We start from the raw sequence: 15,477 nt of genomic DNA, 5'->3' as shown, positions 1-15,477 counted from the left end.
TTAGACTTCAAACTTAAAACACACATGCACAAAACTTGCTTAGGCTTCTGTTCTTTAAATAACTAGACGATATCGCCATCTGCTGGCAAGTAAAATGCCTATAGCTTTTTTTTCCTTCAGTATTTTATGTGTGTTAGAAAATTTTCCAGCACTTGGCAGGAATATGTTGAGCTGCACACATTATAGGGACTGCTTTTATGTCCTTTTTTAAAACAATCCCTCTTTTAAACAGATGCTTCAGAATAATTGTCTCTGTTTTTCTAACACTCTTCAGGTAGACATGTACTGGGTGTTCTGCAAAGCTTTAGAGGTTAGTGGCACGGCTATTATTGATGGGATGTGAATTATTTGAGGGAATAGTCACCAGAATTAGGGGCTATGATATCAACTTTGAGTGTCTCCTCCTGCGGAAAAGAGGTAGTACAGGAAAGAGAAACTTTATCCCTGCATGATGCCCTCCCCGGTGTGGAAACCTGAGGGCTTGAGAAATAGGCCCCCTGTCTTACACTTATTGCTGCTTTAACTTCAAAACTTATTATTTTTCTTGGGTGCCCATGACTCATTAACATGTTTGTACCTGAGACTTATGGACCCTTCTGATGTCTCTCAATGTTTCCTGCTTTCACACTGCATCTCCTTCACACTCATGAAGGAGAATTCATGAGTCATGAATTTCACCTTTCAGTGACTTAGATTATACATTCACGGTTAGGCAAGTGTCCTTTTTTTATTGAGCTATAGCTGATTAATGATACTATATCAGTTTCAGGTGTACAACATAGTGATTGGGTTATACTCCATTTAAAGTTTTTATAAAATGTTGGCTCTCTTCCCTGTAAGCAGGTGTTCTGACCACTAGAATTATTCTGGCCACCCAGTCCTGAGAGTCGAGGGTCCAGGCCTTGGGTGCTCATGCTGTTCATTGTGAAATCAGGGTACAGGTATGGCATGAGCTGGACCCCTGGATCAGAGTTGCCAGGGAGCTTATCAACAGGTTATAGTGGGGAGAGATGTTCAGCCTGTGGACAAGCTCATACTGACCGAGTTCACACGCCATTCATGGACAGGCTTCACCAGACCAGGGCCATCCCTTCCTAAGTCAGGCCAGGGAAGGTCAACCCAGGTGGGGAGAAGGAGGAGACAAAGAGAGGAAGTAACTTCCAATCTGAGTCCCCAGACTATTTCTACATACTGAACAGACAGCCTCAATGAAGACGTTATTTTCTACGATGCTCAACCTAGGGATAAATCAAAAAACATTATTTTATTATTTTTATTTTTTTTTAATTGAACTATAGTTGATTTACAATGTTGTATTTCTGGTGTACAACAAAGTGATTTAGTGTGTGTGTGTCTGTGTATTCTTTCCCATTACGGTTTATTATAGGATATTGAATATAGTTCCCTGTGCTACACAGTAGGACTTTGTTGTTTATCTGTTTTATATATAGTAGTGTATATTTGCTAATCCCAAACTATTAATTTATCCCCCTCCCTGCCCTTTCCCCTTTGGTAACCATAAGTTTGTTTTCTATGTCTGTGAGTTTGTTTCTGTTTTGTAAGTAAGTTCATTTGTGTCATATTTTAGATTCCACATGTAAGTGATATCATATGATATTTGTCTTGTTCTGTCTGACTTACTTCACTTGATATGACAATCTCAGGGCCCATCCATGTTGCTGCAAATGGCATTGTTTCATTCTTTTTTATGGATGACTACTATCCCATTGTGTGTGTATGTATATGTATATATATAAATGTATATTTATATTATATATCTAAAATAATATAAATATATATATAAACATCTTTATTCACTTAACTGTTGATGGACACTTAGGTTGCTTCCAAGTCTTGGCTATTGTAAATAGTGCTGCAGTGAACATTGGGGTGCATGTATCTTTTTGAATTGCAGTCTTCTCCGGATATATGCCCAGGAGTGGGATTGTTGGATCATGTGGTGACTCTATTTTTAGTTTTTTAAGGAATCTCCATACTGTTTTCTATAATGGCCGCACCAGTTTACACTCCCACCAACAGTGTAGGAGGGTTCCCTTTTCTCTACACCCTCTCCAGCATTTATTATTTGTAGACTTTTTGATGATGGCCATTCAGACCGGTGTGAAGCGATACCTCGTTGTGGCTTTGATTTGCATTTCTCTAATAATTAGTGATGTTGGGCATCTTTTTGTGTGCCTATTCCAAAGGCCCCACCTGCTAATACCATCACATTGAGGGTGAATTTTGGAGGAGCAGACATCAGTGTACAGCAGTGGCTAAACCAAGCCACCTAGCCCTAGATAGGTCTAGGGCCTAGATGTCTAGCTCCTTAGCCTCTAGTCAGACTGATGTATCAAAATGTAAGTCCAGTTCCTCTGATTAAGACATTTCAGTGACTGTCATTTCCTGCAAAACAAAGCCTGAGCTCCATAGCCTACATGACTTAATCTACAACTCACTTTGGCAGTTTCATCTCCCACCACCCCTGCCTCATGGTCCAAAGACTGAAATGAATATAGTTTTTCCATGACATGTGTTGCTGTCTCACACATCTTGTACCTTTACCCTAAAACTTCTTCCTCTACTCCATGTAAAAAGAAATGGTTAACTCTACTCATCTTCAAGACACAGTTCAAATATCATGCATAGGAAGCCTTTGTCCAGTCCCCATAGTTGGACTTAGAGTATCTCCTCCAGCCACTCATACATCTCAGTAGGTATCTTCATCATAGCATTTACCATCTTTAGTGAACTAATTTATTTTGTGCTGGTCTCCTGAGCTCCTGGGTGTGCACATGGGTACAGTGTAGGAGCCTAATACAGGTTTACTGAATCAATAAGGTATTCCTTTGGGATTGTTTGGGTTAAGAGATTTCTTAACCTCCTCCTCCCACTGTTATTTTCCTCAGGTCTTTCTTATTGTCTGGACAGTTCTTTTCATGAGCTAGATAATGCCTCCATGATATAAACCAAGGCTTGCTTAGTAACATAGAGTACTGAACCCTACATGAGAGTTACAGTGCTTTGATGACAATTGATGTGCTGCTATTTGAGCTGACCCATTCTTAATTGATTCTCTATACTCCCCAAATCTTTTTTTTTTTTTTTTTTTTTTTTTGCGGCATGCGGGCCTCTCACTGTTGTGGCCTCTCCCGTTGCGGAGCACAGGCTCCGGACGCGCAGGCTCAGCGGCCATGGCTCACTGGCCCAGCCGCTCTGCGGCATGTGGGATCTTCCCGGACCAGGGCATGAACCCGTGTCCCCTGCATCAGCAGGCGGGCTCTCAACCACTGCGCCATCTCAACCACTGCACTACCAGGGAAGCCCCATTATATTTTTTAAATGAATAATTCAGAGAACTTCCTTTGGAGAACAAGATCTTCTCTGTCTTGTCCATCTCCTGATTCCCTTACTTAAAACTGTGCCTAGCACATAGTAGTTGAATGGATGAATCCTGTTCGTTTCCTTCTGGAACAATCTACCTATTTTCTTGGAGGTTGTTTTCTTCTGCCCCACTCTGTTCCCTGATACCTGGAGCTGGAAAGAACAAAGTTTTATCATTCCATAGGAATACCCAATCTCAAAATACCTTAGAAAATTCTGTGGTCATTGAGGTATTACATCTACAACCATATGTATAAGGACACTCTCCAGAGCGTATTAGAATTGATGTGTAAGCTATTTTTTTTTTCATTTAGAGAAAAATAAAAAAGCTCTTGCACAGAAGTTCAGCTTTTACAAGGCATATAGCATGTGATGACTATGAGAGTATTTGAAACTTGCTAGTGAATTGTGTAAGTGATGGAGTAGACTTAATCTTGTCAGTGAGAAAGAAATAAGTTACTCTTTTCCTGGTGAATTAGTACTTGTCAACCCATTCAATTCTATTCCATAAATTATCTCTATTAAAGCACTACATAGCTTATCCTAGAGGTAGCAGCAGAGTAAGTAGAACTAACTTAAATGTTTTAGGTCTCTTTTCTTTACCCACCAAGATTGATTTAAAACAATGCAATACTTCCATTCAGACACTTATCATTTTTGCTAATGAATGTGTTTTAGAAAGATTACTTTTAAAATAAGAAATTGTATCATGCCTGAATATAAACTCTGATAGGGCAGCCTTGCATGTTTATGAAAGTCATCCCTGTCCAATTCTAGAGAGCATTATTCCAGTAGGCTGCAACATTAAGTGGCACCTCCTAGAAGCGTGGGGTGCAAAACTTGTCAGCCTTAAAAAATACCCCTTTCTCAAAAGGATAAATGTAGAGAATTAGGTATTCAAACTAACACAAATTGAAAATGAGCAAAACCCCAAATGGTGTGGACATTCAAACCTTTTAGAGAAATTTGAAGATAAAAAAAACCCCTCAAGCTTTTTATTTTTATTTTTTGAAAGGTGTTAATTACCTAGTATTGTATGTATAAGAGAAACTGGAATTGAGACGAACACCATAGCCAAAGGTGACAACGAAGGAGTAATTAACATCCACAATTCACATTGCCCTAGGAATCTAAAAGTGAAAAATTAATTTCCTAGCAAGTCAGTTGGAAATTTTAATAAACTGATTGGTCATTAGAATGACTCTGGTGTTACCTTTGAAACATAAAAGATTACTTGAAATAATCCCCAACTGGCTTGATACCAAGGCCTGGTGTGGAAAGAAGAGAACGGTTTAGTGTTTAGTTATTATTATGTACCTAAATCTATATCTAGATTTTGTAGGAAACAAAGTATGTCATTTGACGAAACTGAAGCATTAGTTGTAATAACTAAGGGTAGAATGTTATTCCTAAATTTATAGCAAGCACATGATAAAGCAGAACTTTTAAATTATAGGTTTGGATGAAATGTGGAACAAAAGACATACACTGGCCTCTGTTAACAACTGGCATAGAGATGTGATAATTATACACTACACTTTAGCCCTCACCTGCTCAAGTGTAGTTTAATGAATAGATTAACAAGGAACAAAAGAGAAAGGGACTAACATTTACAAAGGCCTATTTTGTGCCACATACTGTGCTGGATACAAAACTATTACTGATTCATTTAATTCTCATAATCACCTTGGAAAGTAGACATTGCCCTATTTTACATGCTGAATTTCTGCAAGATTATAAATTCTCACAGTCACCCAGTTAGAACACCCAAGTTAGCTCTGACTCAGATATTGTGCTATTTCTACTGTACTAGGATGACTCTCAAATACAGCGTATGGGTATACAAACTTAGGAATATTTTCAAGAAAGCGCGATCATGATAGCTAATAAAGGGATGATAGTTATAAGCAACGGATGCTGCCCAACCGATCAAATATTATTTGCTATGGTTGGTAGTGACCTAAAATGAGGCACCTTACTCAATTTTAAAGCTCTTTTGATACTGCTTAATAAAAAAAAAATTCTTCTGGGGCTTCCCTGGTGGCGCAGTGGTTGGGAGTCTGCCTGCCAATGCAGGAGACACGGGTTCGAGCCCTGGTCTGGGAAGATCCCGCGTGCCGCGGAGTGACTGGGCCCGTGAGCCACAATTACTGAGCCTGCGCGTCTGGAGCCTGTGCTCCGCAACAAGAGGGGCCAAAATAGTGAGAGGCCCGCGCACCGCGATGAAGAGTGGCCCCCGCTTGCCACAACTAGAGAAAGCCCTCGCACAGAAACAAAGACCCAACACAGCCATAAATAAATTAATTAAATAAATTAAAAAAAAATTCTTCTTTAATTTGATTTTTGCTCAATTCACTTTAAGAAGTGATCTCCAGAATTGCTTTGTATTTGCCATGATATCTCTATAAATGTCACGGTTACTTAAGACACTCCAAAAATGGTTATGAGAGAGAGAAAAAGACACAGATATATACATGGAAATTGAAAACTGTCAAAGTAAGAGCCAATAGCAGTAACTAGAGAAATTATATATTTTAAGTCTGTGGAGCCTGAGATACTTTTGCTGTGGTTAAAAACATTTATTTCAATAAAGTCATACTTAGCTAATACTGCCCTTATTTCATATTATGCAAAGACAACAATCTGCACAATAAAGTAAAAAGTAATGTTAAATTACATAAGTTGACTAATAACTTCCCTATGTGGATTTTCATACGTTAAATAATGATAGTAAAAGCCAATAGATACTAATCATTAAGCATTTGTTGCATGCCAACCACTTTGATGTTCTCCTCAGACATTATTGCATTTAATCTTTACAACAAGTCTGTGAACTAGGCATTTTTATTCCTGCATTAAAGAGACGAGAGCTGAACTTAGTGAAATTAAAGAACTTGCCCAGAGTTACACAGGTTAGACAGAGCCTAATATAAGCGTTCAACCTATGTATATCGATGGCCAAAGCCCATGATTTTAACTACTACTCTATACTGTTTATAATTCAATATTATTTTTTAGAACAGGATTTATTTTTATTCTTTAAATGAGCAGGTAATATTTGGAAATTTCTTCCTATTATTGTCATTTTTTTTCCCTTACAGGGAACCAAGGTCCTGCAGATGTTCATGTGGTACCTGAATCCACGGCAAGTCTTTGATCTTTCTCAGGAAGGGCCAAAAGACGCGTAAGTCTGGAAATACCCGCCATGGTTCTTACTATTTAAGGCGAGTGAGAAGGACTTTCTGCTTTGGAGTCAAGCTTTATTATTTGATCACCTCATGAAGTATTTTTCTGACCGTCTCTCATCTACTTGCTCACCTGCACTGTCCTCCCCTTAAAACTTCATCTGATGTTTCCCTCTTCATTGGGTTAGTTTCCTTCAACACTTACCCTCTGAGTTGTTAACTCTGAGTGTGTTTGCTGCTTAGACACATGTAACTGTACATTATGAGCAAATCTGAACTGAGAAAGGATCCATCCTTTTTCTACTTATGCATGTACCATTTTGGAGACGTACATTAATGGGAATGTAAGTGTATCTTTGTGGAGAATGGCCATATCTGTTTATGAATATTTTCATTTATTTGCATTAGAAATTGTATGCATCTGTGTCCATTTGAGAGCTTGATCGATGAATTGATTATACCTATGGATTCCCTACCAGAGTGGGAGAGACATTCTAATTCCTGCTCAGTCCTTCATCTGAGCCTCTCAGAAATTTCATTCTCTGTTTTTTGTTTGAAGTGGTGAAAAATAAAGTCTCTCTGTAGATGACATGTATCCTGTATCTTCCCTTTTGTGGAGGGGTACATGGTGGGAAGGAGCAGAGACATTTCTGCTGTTGTCTGGTTCCCTTTTTAAAATCCACCTAATAAGGTAGTTCAGATGTCATCTGGTAAACATTAGAGCTAAAGAGATACTAATTATTTTTATAATTACTTATAAATAATAATATCAGAGGCAAAGAAACACAAGCCCAGATAATTTCTAGAAAATAATATTCCTGTAGAAATAGATAAATTACATATTTTAAGCCTAAGAGAGAACATTAATTATGAAAATTAATTTCTGTTGTCATTCTCTTAATCTATGAACTTCCTTGCCACTAGAGTTTGCTATAAGACTTCTTTATTCTTTATTTTTTTCTGTATTCAGATGTATTAAGGCAAATCTGCTTTTGCCCTTTTACATTTACTTTTGCCCTTTTACATTTACTTTTCTTAAGATTTTATCATTTTTAGTTAGACTTTAGGTAGATACTTCACAGATAACCATAAAGAACATGGCAGGACAGGAACTATTATCAGAAAAAAATATAATTTGATTTAAATAGGTGATGTTTTCTGGAATAGAGCCATTGAAATTGTCACTTAAGCAAACAGTTTAGCAGGGGCAGTATCATTGCATTTTCTTGAGACAACAGGAAAGATCTAATTTCAAGCAGACAAATTCAAAATAAAGAAAATTCAGTAAATCTTCCCTTTTGGGGCTGAGGAGTATAAATGGGGGTTTGAGCGTCAGCGGGTGAGTTGAGAGGGAGATGGAATTGTGGGTGCGGTAGTAATAATGCTAGTGGGGTGTCCTTCCTATCTCTCTGAAGAAGGTTTTCTAGGAGTAAGAGTGGGAAGTGTAGGTTTGAAAAATAAATAGGTCTGGGAAAAGCTAATCAGATTTGATGTTCTTTGAGAAAGGAGGGAGAAGAATGGAAAGAAAAAGAAGGAATTTGACACTAGTGAAGAAAATAATGTGCGTTGACACATTAATAGGAATTATGGGAAATAAAACACTAGGACACCCTAAAACCCCATTCCAGTAACATTTGCTGCCAGCCCCTAATCCGATTGTTGGAACCAGTACTTGGTGACTACTTGGTGACTAGTTTTGAAGGTATTACCATTCTCGCAATTATGCATTTTCTCTAGTGGACACCCTCCACGCCCCCCTTCGTTTTAGTGTGTTTTGGAATCATGCTCTCTGCTATGGCCAGTGATATGCTCTTTTATTTACTTCTCCTTCTGTATCCTCTACAGGCTTGAATTATATAGGAAAGTACCAAATCTGCGGATTCTGGCCTGTGGTGGGGATGGAACGGTAGGTCCTTGAAAGAGAATCTAGTTCTCTCCCTTGTTTCTTTCATTTGTCTTTTGTTTTCCTTAAGACATTTCTCTTTCTTTATTCCCACCTCACAGTCTTTCCAATCCCCTCAAACCTCTGTCTCTCACGTGAATCCAAGCCCCTAAGAGTTAGGAGGGACTTTGTTATTGCCCTCAAGGATTCATACTTGATCTTCTAAATTAGATTTCCTTCTCTCCACTAGGCTATACCCTTTCCTGTTCCACAAAGTAAGGATGTGGTCACATCACTAGAATGAGGATTGTAGATGACTAAATCATTTTTAAAACAGAAACTGACCTATTTCCATATATTCTTAATAATTGGTCACAACTATGGAGAAGTATGTGTACACAATTGAATTATGGCTTTTTTTTTTTAACTGGTGGAAATAAAACTTAGAATATTGACTAACATGGGTTTGCCTTAAAGATCACAACTGGTTCCCTTTGTAGTCATTTTTGGAGAAAAGATGGAGTTGGGCTGAAGTTTAATATCACTGGTGTATTTTCCCCAGTTTGTCTCGTCTGTTTCTCAATTTGCCCTCTACTTATGTTGCTATATTTAGCAAAGGCAAATAATTGAGAATCGTGACATTTAGATTTTGCTGTCCAGTGTCTTTTCTTCTGTATTTGGAGTCTGATCTCATAGGATTTTATGATGAACTATCTTTGGCTTTTCTCTAATCTTCCTAATTAGAATGTTTTATTCTCAAAGGCAGCCACGGAATCTTCTAATTTTATCTCTCACAGCACGTGAACACTTAATGCAGCACTGGATACACATTATATACTAATAAACACAACCAGAAAAAAAATGAAACAGTGATTGCACTGGTCCTTTAAGATTTTCTGCGGAGAGGAAAACATTTTTCAGTTGGGAAAGTAATGTTTACTATTCTTGGAGACTCTAATACACATGATTAGCTTATAAAATTCATCATAAAGTCTTAAAGAAGCCAAACCTATTTCACTTTGTTTAACCCAGTGTTTTCCAAAATTATTTGACTACGGGGATATGCCTGGTGTCTTGAATTCAGAGTCCTTCCTCTTTCTTGACTTTTAAGTGATTGTTACCTCAAATCCACATCAGTTGCCTGTTCCATCTCCATATCTTGGGCTTCATCCTGGATTGGCTGTTCCACGTTCCAAACTTCCCCATTATCCACTGCACCTCCCATCTCCTCTCTCTGCCTCACTGCTTTCTTCTTCCTTTCCTCTACTCAGCAGATATGTGTAGGAAGCACTGTTCTAAGTTATGTGGTATTGAGGTATTCTCTGCAGTTAGGAAAGTGTTTGGAAACATGGGAATTCAAAGCATAAAGGACAAAGAAGAGAGCCAAGTCCAGACACCTGTGAAACATTTATAATTAAGGAGTCAGAGCTGAATTTCAAAAGGAAAGTGGAAAGATAGAAGCAGAAGGACCACCAGTAGTCTATTCTGTCAAGAAAAAAAAATAATAACCCAAAAGGAGTTTCAAGACAGAGGCAGTGATTACATTCTTGAGAAGAGACTGAGGAATTACTGTGGATTTGGAGACTAGGAAGTAACTGGTGGTTTTCAAGAAATAGTTTCAAGAGAGTGTCTGGGACAAAACCCAGAATGAGAGAAACTTGGTACCTCCCTAATGGGTCCTAATGACCAGATCAAATCACAGTGTTGAATTTCTATACTCTCTGGTGCCATTAATGTCACTACTTGACACGCAGACTACCTTGTTCCCCAGCTTTTCTAGCATCTCTTCTTTAAATAGACCATATTAACGGGTATTCCACAAGGCTAAATGTAACTTTTTGTTTATATTATAAGCACTTTTTCTTCTTTGGTACCTTATCTGTGATCCTAACTTCAATTTTCACATCCTCTACATAACTCACAACTGCACTAGACGTTTATACGTGGGTCCCTTACAACAGCCATGAAAAGTAGTATATTTCCCCTAGAACTGATGCATAGTTTTGAACTAGTTATTTTTGTCAGTGGTAACCTCTGTAGTCCAGTCATGCAGAATCAAAACTTTGCATATCTTATACCTTATGTAAAACCAGGTTTTATTTTATTTTACCTTGTTAGATGTTTTGTAAAAGATATATGGGGTTTATGAAATGTTTATCAAGGTACGTGACTGACATTTTTATCAGTTTTGAATATGAAACTTTAAATTTTGAGTGTTTATATAAAGAAGAGGCATCCTGATGGATGCATGAAGAAAAGCTATTGGCTCGAGGCAAGTGAAGTGTCGGGTATATATTTGACATAATATGCTCACCCTTTATTTAGTGAGTGTATCTGTCACTGTAGAGGCTGTCAGAATTCTGTCAGTGACAAGGTTGCAGGAGGAATCAGATATGGGATATTTTTGATGGGTTAGGACAAGGATATGTTAACCCTCAATCACATTATTGTGTGTACAAGGTCTTATTAAATATATAGACATGTTGCATTAATTTGGAGAAAAGTTATTTGGCTTCAGTATGAGTTACTTTAATTTTATCCTGGTAAAAAGTGTAAGGAGGCAGATACTGCAGTTGGAGGAGGAAGAGGTGCTTTGGAAGGTTCCTTAACTACTTCTGAGACATTGTAAATCTGAAAAGGGATACGTTTGGATCCCTAAGGGTCTTCACAGCTGTAGCATTATGTTAGTATAGACCATTGTTGTTCAAGAGAACTATAATGCAAGCCGCATTTTTACATTTTAAGTTTTCTAGAAGGCACTTAAAAAAACTAAGAAGAAGCAGGTTAAATTAATTTTATAATATATTTTATTTAACCCACTATATCCAAGACATTATCATTTCAACATGCAATCAGTATAAAGTCATTAGTGGGATACTTTATGCTCAATTTGGACTGTCTTCAGAATCTAGCATATATTTTAAATTTACAGCGTCTCCAGTTGAGATCAGCCATGTTCAAGCAGTCCGTCACCACACAAGGCCAGTGACGGCTGTAGAGGAAGGTGGCCCAGGTGTGGGCTCTTTGTAAGTGGTTTGCATAATCCTGAGGTTGTCACATAGTTGCAGGTTTCAAATGGGCTGGTCCCGTCTTTGATCTCTAGGGTGAGAGAAAACTAACTCAGAACGATCTCAAACCTTCATGTTTTTAAACTAGAAACAGCCTCTCTTTGGTCACGGGGTAAATTTGTATTCTGCCCTCTCCTCGGCCACGTCTCCACCCAGCCAGTTCCCCGTGGCTGCCACCTTGGTTAAATATCGAGGAGTGCGTGAACTGAGACAGAAGGGTCACAGGTCCCTTCCCCTCATTATGGATCCTTAAGGTGAAACATGATCCCTCCTTACCTGCCCTTGGCCTTGATGAACTGGGCTGGATCCAAAGGTCCACCCTTAACCCTGGTAACGTCTTTCCAAAGGGCTGGGATTAAATGGACTTGAGCCACACGCTTTATGCTTATTTCTGATTCCGCTGGCTTCCCTAGATGAGGATACATCCTACACAGTAGGCACCCCCATGCCCCGACTCACTACAGCAGGAGCAGGGAAGAAAGGATTGTTATTCCCCTTTAATTGACGGGACCAGCGGGTGGTTCCACACGCCTTGTCTCCCTCAGCACCCCGACGTCCCAGCCTCTCTTGAAGAAGAGCTTGGTACACCCTCAGTGGTCCTTGCTGATGAGAGGATGGATAGCCTAAATCTACATTCTGTTTCAAAAAAGCTCATACCTTGACTATTATCTCGATTTTAAACATTTCTTTTAACACAGAGTGACTTTGTAAACTGTTGAGTGCAAATATGAAAATATCGAAAGGAAGAATCATTGTGTACATGTAAGAAAGGGAACCCAGTTGTCAAATGCTGCGTTTTGATGATCTTTCTGGGCGCAGAAACGTTGCCCTCGTTCTCCTTTGATTTCTCCGTGTGGGTATCCCTCACTTTTGTGCCTCCAGATGATATGAGGAAAGGCAACTGTGCATCTGCTTCGTTCAGAGAAAATGTCAATTCACGGCCCTCTCCACCCCTCAGCCAACGCTAATGTTAGCATATTGCCAAATGAAAACGTTGTTCCATGTGCACTTGGGAAACACTCAGTGATGGTTACAGCTGAACAGGGCCAGGGGGTGGCAGCATCGGGCAGCTGCTGCGGCTGCAGGTCTGGCTGGGCTGCTCTGCTCAGGGCCGAAGCCCAGCACCCTGGTGTTCTAGCCCTGTCAGCCCTGCATTTCCTAACACAAAGGCAGAAAGGAACCCTGCCACCTGGAAAATGATCTTGCCCAATCCAGATCGTTTTCTTCAGTTGTGATGGGAAAGATGCAAAGCGGTGTGTGTTGCAATTAATTAAGTTTAATTGAAGGGGTGCTGGTCAAGCTGGTGGAGAGGATTTGGGGTCATGCGAAAGCCCCAGCAAACACAGTCGCTGCCCACGAACCTGCAGTCTGGACTTCCAGCAGGAGCACGGTCCTGGGAAGGGAGAGCCTCCGATAACAGATTTGGACCTTAAGACTTTTGCATAGTTTTGCTGTCATAGGGGCAAGTACATGGATTATTACTCAAGATCTTTTTCTTTCTTTTTTTTTTTTTTGCGGTATGCGGGCCTCTCACTGCTGTGGCCTCTCCTGTTGCGGAGCACAGGCTCCAGACGCGCAGGCTCAGCGGCCATGGCTCACGGGCCCAGCCACTCCGCAGCATGTGGGATCTTCCCAGACCAGGGCACGAACCCGTGTCCCCTGTATCGGCAGGCGGGCTCTCAACCACTGCGCCACCAGGGAAGCCCCTCAAGATCTTTTATGTCTCCTGCTATTGTAGGTGTATTTGTTCCATATTCTCTCCCTCCCTCCCTCCCCCTCTCTCCCTCCCTCCCTCCCTCCCCCTCTCTCCCTCCTTCCCTCCCTCCCCCTCTCTCCCTCCCTCCCCCTCTCTCCCTCCTTCCCTCCCTCCCCCTCTCTCCCTCCTTCCCTCCCTCCCCCTCTCTCCCTCCTTCCCTCCCTCCCCCTTTCTCCCTCCCTTCCTCCCCCTCTCTCCCTCCCTCCCTCCTTTTTATGCTGCAGCGCAGCTTGGCTTTTACTGTTTGTGATAGTCTGTGAAAGAGAGATTTTTGTGACTTGATGGCAGTCAAAGGTGGGAGTGATTTGTGAACTTTGAGACTCAACTTTTCTTTAAGTGGAGAGACAGGAAGAGGGCATTTTGCTTCTAGGAAACTGGACCTTTATGGATGAAATAAAGAAAGAGGAAGAAAAATATACTTAATCATAGCAGTTAATGTTAATTTAGCATTTCCTATTTGTCAGGCACATGCTAAGCAATGTCTCCATGTTATTTAGTTGGTAAAATACCCCTATGAGGCAGGTACTGTTATCCCTTTTTACATAGGAGGGAACTTAGATTAAGTGACTTACTGGCTGTGTGACTTTCAGTAGGTGATGGAGCCAGGCTTCAGACGCAGCTGGGCTCCTTCCAACTCTGTGCCTTCCCTGCACGCCTAAGTTATGTTGCCTTCTGAGGAAGCTGGTTGTTGGGCAGTGATGATGTAGCTCTTGGATGAGAACAGCTATTCAGGCGTTGTGCAAAGGGGAGATACGGGCCCACTTCAGCCAAAGAACTGTTAGCCTAACATGGATTGTACATGAGGGAATTTCAAGACAAAAAATCTCTGCTGTGAAAGGCAGGAGACATTTGATGACTCCAAGCGTTGTGTCATGATGAAATACTAAGATTATCTGCTTGTATTCAGGGGAAAATTAAATAGTTGATTAACTGGCTATTGGAAAAAGAAGATAGAACCTATGCATTTTTTTAAATCAAATCAATTGAGAAGAAAGGGTCCAGAGGGCTCATGGCATTTTGTGTGGAACCACACCACAGTTTCATGTGGATTCTTGGCAACCTTCTCAGAAAACAAAAACAAAAACAGAAACAGGAACAGCGCTTAAGGTTTGAATGAGGACAATTATACTGATCAAAGGACTATTAGAAGACACCTTATCAATTCGTGGAAGTTATGGGACACTTATTTCAAAGTTATTTGAAAATTATTTGTGTTTCATGGGCTGTGAATTATTCCTCTAACCTTTCCATCCATCTAACTATTAGCGTTCTTCCTGGGATTTAGAATTTCTCTCTGCAGGCTCGTGTTCAGAGGAAGTTGTTTTGCTGTGTTTGATTTTTCCTTTTTCTTTTTTTTTTTTTTAACATCTTCATTGGAGTATAATTGCTTTACAGTGGTGTGTTAGTTTCTGCTTTATAACAAAGTGAATCAGCTATACATATACATATATCCCCTTATCTCCTCCCTCTTGTGTCTCCTTCCCACCCTCCCTATCCCTCCCCTCTAGGTGGTCACACAGCACCGAGCTGATCTCTCTGTGCTATGCAGCTGCTTCCCACTGTCTATCTATTTTACATTTAGTAGTGTATATATGTCCATGCCAGTCTCTCACTTCGTCCCAGCTTACCCTTCCCCCTCCCCGTGTCCTCAAGTCCATTCTCTGCTTCTGCGTCTTTATTCCTGTCTTGCCCCTAGGTTCTTCAGAACCATTTTTTTTTTTTTAGATTCCATATATATGTGTTAGGATATGGTATTTATTTGTCTCTTTCTGACTTACTTCACTCTGTATGACCGATCCTAGGTCCATCCACCTCACTACAAATAACTCAATTTTGTTTCTTTTTATGGCTGAGTAATATTTCATTGTATACATAGGCCACATCTTCTTTATCCATTCATCTGTCGATGGGCATTTAGGTTGCTTCCACATCCTGGCTATTGTAAATAGTGCTGCAATGAACATTTTGGTACATGACTCTTTTTGAATTATGGTTTTCTCAGGGTATATGCCCAGTAGGGGGATTGCTGGGTTGTATGGTAGTTCTATTTTTATGATTTTTCCTTTTTCTTTCTCTACCTCCTTTTACTAATCCTTTCTAGTAGTTTGAATGGTTTCCAGGATCCTGAGAGTAGAGTCGGGTTTTCTTTAAGTGGCTAAGGCTCCCATCCTGTGGCCACGTCAGGGGTGTTTCAGGTGTGTC

The 15,477-nt window shown here is 40.0% G+C and overlaps 1 protein-coding gene across 2 annotated transcripts in view; it reads left to right on the top strand.

The window, feature by feature from the left end:
• The window catches only part of DGKI (diacylglycerol kinase iota), a gene marked incomplete at its 5' end in the record, with an annotated part of 458,035 nt that overhangs the window by 249,001 nt on the left and 193,557 nt on the right, over window positions 1–15,477 (top strand). For both annotated transcript variants that reach the window (XM_082631691.1, XM_082631690.1), the window contains 2 exons: window positions 6,486–6,568; window positions 8,415–8,475. In XM_082631691.1, the coding sequence (XP_082487817.1) occupies window positions 6,486–6,568; window positions 8,415–8,475 (144 nt within the window). The remainder of the gene's footprint in view (window positions 1–6,485; window positions 6,569–8,414; window positions 8,476–15,477) is intronic.

Source organism: Mesoplodon mirus (assembly GCF_964341445.2).
Source record: "Mesoplodon mirus genome assembly, chromosome: 9".
Taxonomy (NCBI): domain Eukaryota; kingdom Metazoa; phylum Chordata; class Mammalia; order Artiodactyla; family Ziphiidae; genus Mesoplodon; species Mesoplodon mirus.
This window is presented reverse-complemented; position numbering and strand designations above follow the sequence as displayed.